Source organism: Olea europaea, unplaced genomic scaffold (genome assembly GCF_002742605.1).
Source record: "Olea europaea var. sylvestris unplaced genomic scaffold, O_europaea_v1 scaffold2346, whole genome shotgun sequence".
In the NCBI taxonomy this organism is placed as follows: domain Eukaryota; kingdom Viridiplantae; phylum Streptophyta; class Magnoliopsida; order Lamiales; family Oleaceae; genus Olea; species Olea europaea.
Window position 1 is genome coordinate 95,077 of NW_019241579.1, and position 7,699 is coordinate 102,775.

At 33.5% G+C, this 7,699-nt stretch overlaps 1 protein-coding gene across 1 annotated transcript; it reads right to left on the reverse strand.

Moving 5' to 3' along the window:
• Positions 1-34: 34 nt before the first annotated feature.
• On the reverse strand, positions 35-5,437 carry LOC111381641 (tryptophan--tRNA ligase, cytoplasmic-like). The gene is made up of 6 exons (XM_023005440.1): positions 4,986-5,437; positions 4,059-4,244; positions 3,694-3,745; positions 3,495-3,560; positions 1,392-1,478; positions 35-1,078 (listed from the first exon to the last, which is right to left on the reverse strand). The coding sequence occupies exons 1-6, from the start codon at positions 5,315-5,317 to the stop codon at positions 1,019-1,021; spliced, it is 783 nt and encodes a 260-aa protein (XP_022861208.1). The 5' UTR covers positions 5,318-5,437; the 3' UTR covers positions 35-1,018.
• Positions 5,438-7,699: the final 2,262 nt, after the last annotated feature.

Genomic DNA, 7,699 nt, shown 5'->3' on the forward strand with positions numbered 1-7,699 from the left:
AAAAAAAAAGCCCAAAAAAAAAAAAAAAAAAAAAAAGAAGAAGAAGAAGAAGAAAAAGTAAGGCTAAACAGATTAGGATATTAACTAGATCAAATAGGAAAGAAAGAAAAAGGACAAGCACGAAAAAGACATTAATAGCTAGAAAGCTGGACCAGTTCCTCTTTCCTTCCCGAGTTTATAATAAATACATTTTGAATAATTGTAGAAAGGTTCAAATCTTGAATTGAATGAAAGATTCATCAAAAGAGGAAAGGAAAGCGAAGGAGCTAAAAACTGATCGAACAAAGCTATCGCTTAACGAGTCATTTACCATAAAGTTACAAAAGTTAAGAACAAGTAAAGAGATTTGGCATTTGGATAGTTCAAATGACACAACATAACCAAAGAGGAGAATCCCCGGACATAAACTATTTCTGATAATCCAAGTTGTATGTCCTCTAAAAAGGCCAATGTAAAAAAGCTACAACCACCAGCAAGCACTCCTTAAAATTAGCCCACTACTCAATATGAAACAAATTCTCCTAACCACTTACATCCTCTTGCCATGAATGTATGTTTTAGATATACTTTGTGTCCCACTAACTTACATGTTGACCCTCTGTTTCTTTTGGCAACACTAGTACAAGTGTAACAAGCAAATGAGTAAACAATGAGTAATTTGACATCTCTTTACGGGCCAACATCTGCTAGATTCCAAATAAATGAACAGATGTAAATATCAACATTTGCAAACATAATTTCAACAATTTCTCCATATGCCTAACCTTTGATAGACAATCTCTCCATATGGCCAACAATCTCTATTCTGAAACAAAATCTCCCTGAACTCCACTCTTTGGCAGACAAGTAGCTTTAACTTTAAGAACCTGAGTCTTCGAGATCACTACACTGGCCTAAACTTGGCAAACTATATAGTATGTTGAAGATCTCATATCACTGAAGAATTTTGTCCCACCAGACTACAGAAAAGAATCATTGACCAAGCTGTCGATGAACAATATTATTTCCATAACTTGCATCAATTTCCTGCTCTCCCATTTTTTGTAATATTCCTAGGATTATTATCCTCAAGCTCTCCCTGTACAGCTCTAAATTAGCCTTGGTTGCACTTTTTTATTTTAAACATAATGTGTAACTATTGTGAATGAATAAAGCAAAAAATATATTCTAATTCGCGTCACAGTAAAACAGCATAAATCATATTATCATGGGGAAAACCACACTTAGATTTGTAAAGCAAAAAATATGGAATTATCCTCGCACAGCTAAAATGTCGAAATGTCATTGAATTTCACCGATTCAATATCCTGAAAATGTAACCACTGGCAATAATCTCTGGTAAATTATAGTAAAAAATTAATGCAGATATTTGATTAGGAAAGAGGATAAACCTGGTCAATTGCACAAGGAATCAAGCATCGAAGATTATGTTTACCGGCGAAGAGATGTGGAAATGAACTCGGAAAGGATGGAGCAGCCTGAAATTATATATAATTAGGTAACTTAAAATGGCTATAAAATTGGGGATGTGAGAGTTGAGAAATAAGTGTAGCTCAAGAACTATTGTAACATCATTCAAGTGAAAATAAATAAATAGGAGTTTTAACCCTTTTATGAAGCTTTTTCACTGGTTTTTGTTATCTTCTCATAATTAGAGGATGAATCCTAATCTTAACAAAATATGGTTGACATATTCTTTTAACAGTAACAGGCCCAAAAAGAAGATATACAAAGCAGAAAGAAAAAAATATCCAACCATATCTGTGGACTACAAATAGTGAAATTTCTGCCAGAGAAAGGCAGAACACGGAGTGTTTAGAAAATAATATCCCTAGAAAATGATCATAAGATCCAGAATTAGAAATTGGCAAAGGTCAATTCTGAAAGTTAAGGTCTTGTAATTTCATAATAGATTGAAGTTCAAATTCCAGAATTCACTCTACCTTTAACAGAGTTACAGAAAATAGAGACATTCCACATTTTCACATTAAAGCTGTTAAGTTCATAAAATATGCGTATAAAATAACAACACAAGGCCCGGATCAATCTTTGTCCTTGCTTTACAGTAATCATGTAATCAAGCTGAATCCAAGCAAAAGTGTTTTCGTTCAATTGTTAAGCTTCAGGTTTTTCAAGATGCTCGGCAAAAATTTAAGATAGTTCCCAATATGGGTAGGTCCATAGGGAATATTGAGGCAAAGGACTGCTGGTAAGTTAGGAATAGAGTGATCAAAGCAACACTAATTACAAGGACCACAAGTGTAAAGAGCTCCACAGGTGACAACAGACACCCCTCCATTGAGAGAATACAAAAATGAGTCAGACTTCTAGCAGGACTTGAATGAAACCAAAAGCAAGCACATAAACATTGAGAGATGTACTGCCAAGAGTTATGTTTCAAATAATGCAAATGGACAGTTAAGATTTTCCACTGCGAACCATCAAAAGCTGAAGTTAAAATGTGCTAGTTAGATTTTTCATGGAGGAATCTTTTATCCTGATGGGACCAACAGCTCAAGCAGTTGCTTTCTCGCTTTTCCTTTTCTTGTATAAAATATTTTGAAGATGGGAGAAATTGGTGGTCTAAACCTGTCACTCATTGCTGCATATTATCTTGTTTGCATGCCTGTAATCTCTCTGTAATATTCCTATTTCTCAGTTTTTTAAAGTTTTAATAGAGGATCCAATTTGGAGTTATATTTTATTTTATGTTTCTTCACGATTTCAATGATTGGGAAGTGGATGATCCAGAAATATTATTGCATATGCTAGATTTATCCTTTCCTTCTAGAGTTCGGAGCTTTCATATTTCTTTGTGTGTTGTCATGTAAATATTTTTTCTCCTACCTTTTGCCGTCTCAAACTTTTTCAATTTTCGTGATGAAGTGGTTCATTTGGAATTCAAAGTTTTAATGTTTGTGCAAGATGCTTGGTGAAGTATAACATATGGATTATCATCTTTTCATGCACTATACTTCCACTAGGTTGACTTGGTCGAGTGTTCGGCGATGCTGTAGAGTTTGTTATCACGTTCACATCTTTGGTTGATTTTAGTCTATTCGATGTTATGGGTTCTAGAAATAGGAAAAAGAATGAAATTTTATGGTGCAGTTGTATGATTAATACAACATGATATCAATGGTTTGAGAGGGAACGAAAATCTATAAGAATCATTAGGTAATCCTCACTGCATAATCCTCACTGCATCTGAGACAGTTCTGTTTTGCATTTTTGCGAGCTAAAACTGCTGCAAGATCTGCTGGTTCGGTTTAGTCTTGATTTCCAACATGTTTGTAATGACTTATTCGTTCGATAATTTTTTCCCCCCTTTCCCATTGTTGTTTTAAATTACCTATGGACTCTCTCCTCTAATTCTCTCGGTATTTCTCCCAATCGATAAATTTGTTCTTTCATTAAAAAATAAAAACTAAAAATATTTTTCCAAAACCACTATTACAATCTTTAAAACTAAGAATTTTAATAGTACAATCTACCTGAACAGGTGGAAAGCTAACTTTTCCAATGTGATCTTCACCAGTGAAACCAAAAATACCAACTACCTACAAAATCAACCAAATGTTGTTTTCGGATTTACAAGCTAGAAGTCGATAATCAATAAAGCTTATGGATGCTTAACAGAAATTTCAAAAAAAAAGAATAAGCGTATAAAACTTTCCCAAAACCCGTAATCACCTTATTATATGTGACACATTTTGCAATCTTAACCATGTTCTTGTAGAACGAACTGCAAAACATATTCTTGTGTAAAAGAAATAGTCATTATATTGAACAAGTATTGAATATGATATATATGAATGTAAGTATGGTAATCAAAGAAATAATAGAAGTTGTCCATTTAAAGAACCAATCTACGTCAGAATACACAATGGGACCATGTAATTTATGACTTATAGCCAATAAGTGGAATACAATCACTTCCAAATTGACCAAGACATTCACAACTGTCCAACCTTTTGAGTTCAAAAAGGCCATTAACTTCACTCCGCTTTGAAAAAGAGCAAAAAAGGTAAAACTGACATACAATTTAAACTACTTACCCACCAACATAATCAAAATCCGAGAATATAAATGTTTTTGAAACGTCAAATCCACAAGCAATTATATCTTTAGCATTTTCACATGCCAATCTCTGGCTCTCCTCCACTGTCAAATTCTTCCACATGCACTTCTCATCATCAGTTAGCTGTATCACGAGTGGCACCTTAAAGGCATCCTGTAAGTACCTAAAATCACCCACCGGCAAAAGAATATATAAAAGAATCAATACAGATGCTTAGTTGTCTACTCCTCTTCTTAAATCTCCATTCAATACTTGATAACACCTAAAAGGAGGCACAAGATGTAATAACTGTACATAATGCATTACATTCTTGAATGGCACCTTAAACAAATAATAAATCCAAAATCTCATTATATAAATATACATTCAAAATTGTAAATGGTGAACATGGGAAGCTTGAACAGACTTCGCCTTGCGCCGGGCAAGGTATCATCATAGCGGCACAATGTTAAGAAAGATTTTTCGATTCTGAACATGGTGATTTAAGAGGGTCGTACCTTAATTACTTTCAGTTACAATAAAATACAATCTTACTCATTCAAAGGGAAAAAACTTGTATGTGTGGGAAATAATAAAGCCTGTGCATTTTTGGCAGTGGCTTTTAAGTCCTGCTTCATGACTTCTACTTTATTTTCAATTTCTCAATTCAATCGAGCCCAATTCAAAATAGCACTAAACAGAGAATCCTTCAAAAGCAAATCATGCCTCACATGTAGGGACCCTCACAACTAAAAACGGAAAATAACATAGAAGCATGAGTCATTACAATACCTGCAGTACTTCATGCTTTTATTTTAATGTACTGTTTCATTTCCAATTAAATAAAAAACCCAGAAAAAACCCACCATTAAATTCACTTCCAACAGTTTAAAAAATGGAAAAAGATAAGAAATTGTTCGATTACTTGGTAAACATGAAAGGAACGAGATGGCCCAAATGCAAGGCCTCCGACGAAGGACCACGTCCTGTGTACAAATAAAACTTCTCCCCTCTTTCATAGGCATCCAGAATCTCATTAAAATCTCGGTGTGCGAAGAACACACCGCGGCGGAGGAAGACATGAGGTGGGCGTCCAGTGAGGTGGGCAACACGATCAATTATCGACTGGTCAAGGCGCTGGCAACCAAACTTTTCAATGAGCTTGTCGTAGTCGATTTTGCCTTTTGCCGAAACTTCCCATGGATTTACTACTTGTTCTTCTTGCTCTTGGTTTTCGCTGGAAATGTTATTGTCCATATTTCGTCCCGGCAGTTCAATCAAAGAAATGCGATTCGGTTGGGATAAGAGAATTGAAAGAGAAGAAGGGAAAGAAATGTGAGCTGAGGTTTAGTGCGTAGGAAGATCAATGGGTTTTTAGTCCTTTTTTGCCTCTGAATTTGTATTTTACGTTACAAATAAAATTATTATTTATTTTAACTTAAATAATTGATAATGTGGATTTTTTTTCTTGCTATTATAGTGTAGTTAAATTTATAATCAGAGATTTTGTATGAAGGACAAAAAAATTTATTTTCTGAAAAAGTAATTAAAATTTTTAGAGGGACAAAAAATTCAAAAATGACAAATTTGACAAAATTATTAAAAAATGACATTTTTATATTTAAAAATTGAAAAAGTAACATTGGGGGCAATTTCCTCTTTATAATTTATAGATTGCTTAAATAGAGTTCTTCCCATCAAGTAGACCTGCAGATTTTAGCTTTTGGCATTTTCCCCTTATTTATTACTAGTGCAATGTAATTTTTCATTATCCTCTAAAGGTCTGTTTGATTGCAAAAATAGAATTGAATTGAATTAAAAACAAATTCTATCGAATTGTAAATTATTGTGTTTGATTGGTATAATTTTTCACGTGAAAAATGTTAAAATAAAAATATTTTTTCTGTTCGTTTGGTTTTGTTTTACATGAAAATTGTCAATCAAAGGAATATATTTTATTGGTATTGGGGATGAAATTTATTTTCATTACAAAAAAAAATTAAAAAAATTCAAGAAAATCATCTCTATCTTTTGATGTTCGTTTGACTTTGTTTTACATGAAATTTATCAATTAAAGGGAAATATTTTTTTTACAATAATTCTTAAAATTTGTTTTCATTAATAAAAAAATAAAAAAATTGCTATAATGGCCTGGAATTCGACTTCTCACCACGAATTCCACCAATTTGATGAGAATTCGAATTCCATGGAAACATGGAATATTGTTAGTTTCCAAGAAAAACAAGAAAAGTAATTCCTTGAAAAAAAAGGCTATCAAACAGGCAAAAAGATAGAAAATAGAATTGATTTTCCATTTTCCATGAAAAATTTGGTACAATCAAACAGGGTCTAAGTCCTCAACCCATTTCCTCCTAATATGGAGAATTTAGTTTGTTTCTTGAGGAAAACGAATAGAAAATATCACCCAGGTGGAAAGAAATAAAAGGTATGTTAAACATTTGCTTAATTGTTACACTTCCGTATCAAACTTTTACTTACATTAAAAGTTTCTAACATTTGCTTATTGTCACACTTAGGTATAAAATTTTTGTCATCACAATTTTGTCCTCAATATTTCATTAATTAAAAAATATTCTCTTATAACCATTTTTATCCATAATTTTATTAGGGTGCTTTAAAATGAATGGTAAATATTTAAAAAAAAATATGATTTATAAATAAGCGTGTTTTTTTTTTTTAATGCTCTCTTAAGTGAAATTTTTGTACAAAAATCATCAAAAATAAGACGTGCTTATTAATAGAATGTTGAGGATAAGTGTTTCGCACGGGTTAGTAGCTAACAATTAAAAGGGATCAGACGATTGTGTAAGGGACAAACCTCTTGAGACAAAGTCCCAAAAAGGGGTATTCTTTTATTGGCGATGACTTTACAATTGGAAATTAAAAACAGAATGCCTCCAAGGAGCGCAGCACACGAGTTATTGAAAAAAGTGTTTAAGTCTAAACTAAGGAATTTAAAATTACATGTTCTTTGTTCGAGAGTTTTTGATTCCGTCCTTTGCTCTATGTCTTTTCTCCCTTTTATACTTCATGGATGATCTCTTTGTGATCAACCGCCTAAAAACTGTTTGATCGTTCTACAACTGCCCACTTTCCTCGTAATGGCCAACTTGTCATGAAACTGCCTTTTTTAACTGCTGCCATTACTCTTCGTCGTTCAACCGTTTTCGATTGAATTCCTTGAATCGTGGAATGTGATAGGACTGCTTTAATAACTGTTTTGATAACTGCACTTCTTGATAACCACAACACTTTATGTTTGCTAAAACCTTGGGCGACTTGAAGGTTTGGGCGAGAATAGAGTAACAGCTCTGGACGACTGCATGGCACTCCATTCGCTTAGATTCTAGGCGATTTGCAAACTTGGGCGATGGCGTTACCGCGTTCTTGGGCCTCCCTATTTGGACCTTCATCTTGAATTGTTTGATTGGGTTTCGTTCTTTGGGCTATCTGATTGGGGGACCCTCCAATTGGGTTTCATTCCTTGGGCCGTTCGATTTGGGCTGAATTTTTATGTGTCAACAATTACCCCCCTAATATGGCATAATTAATACCAATTATTAAATTTTGCCATATTCACTTTGTGTTTCCAGCAACATTCGAAATTCCCAAAAATTT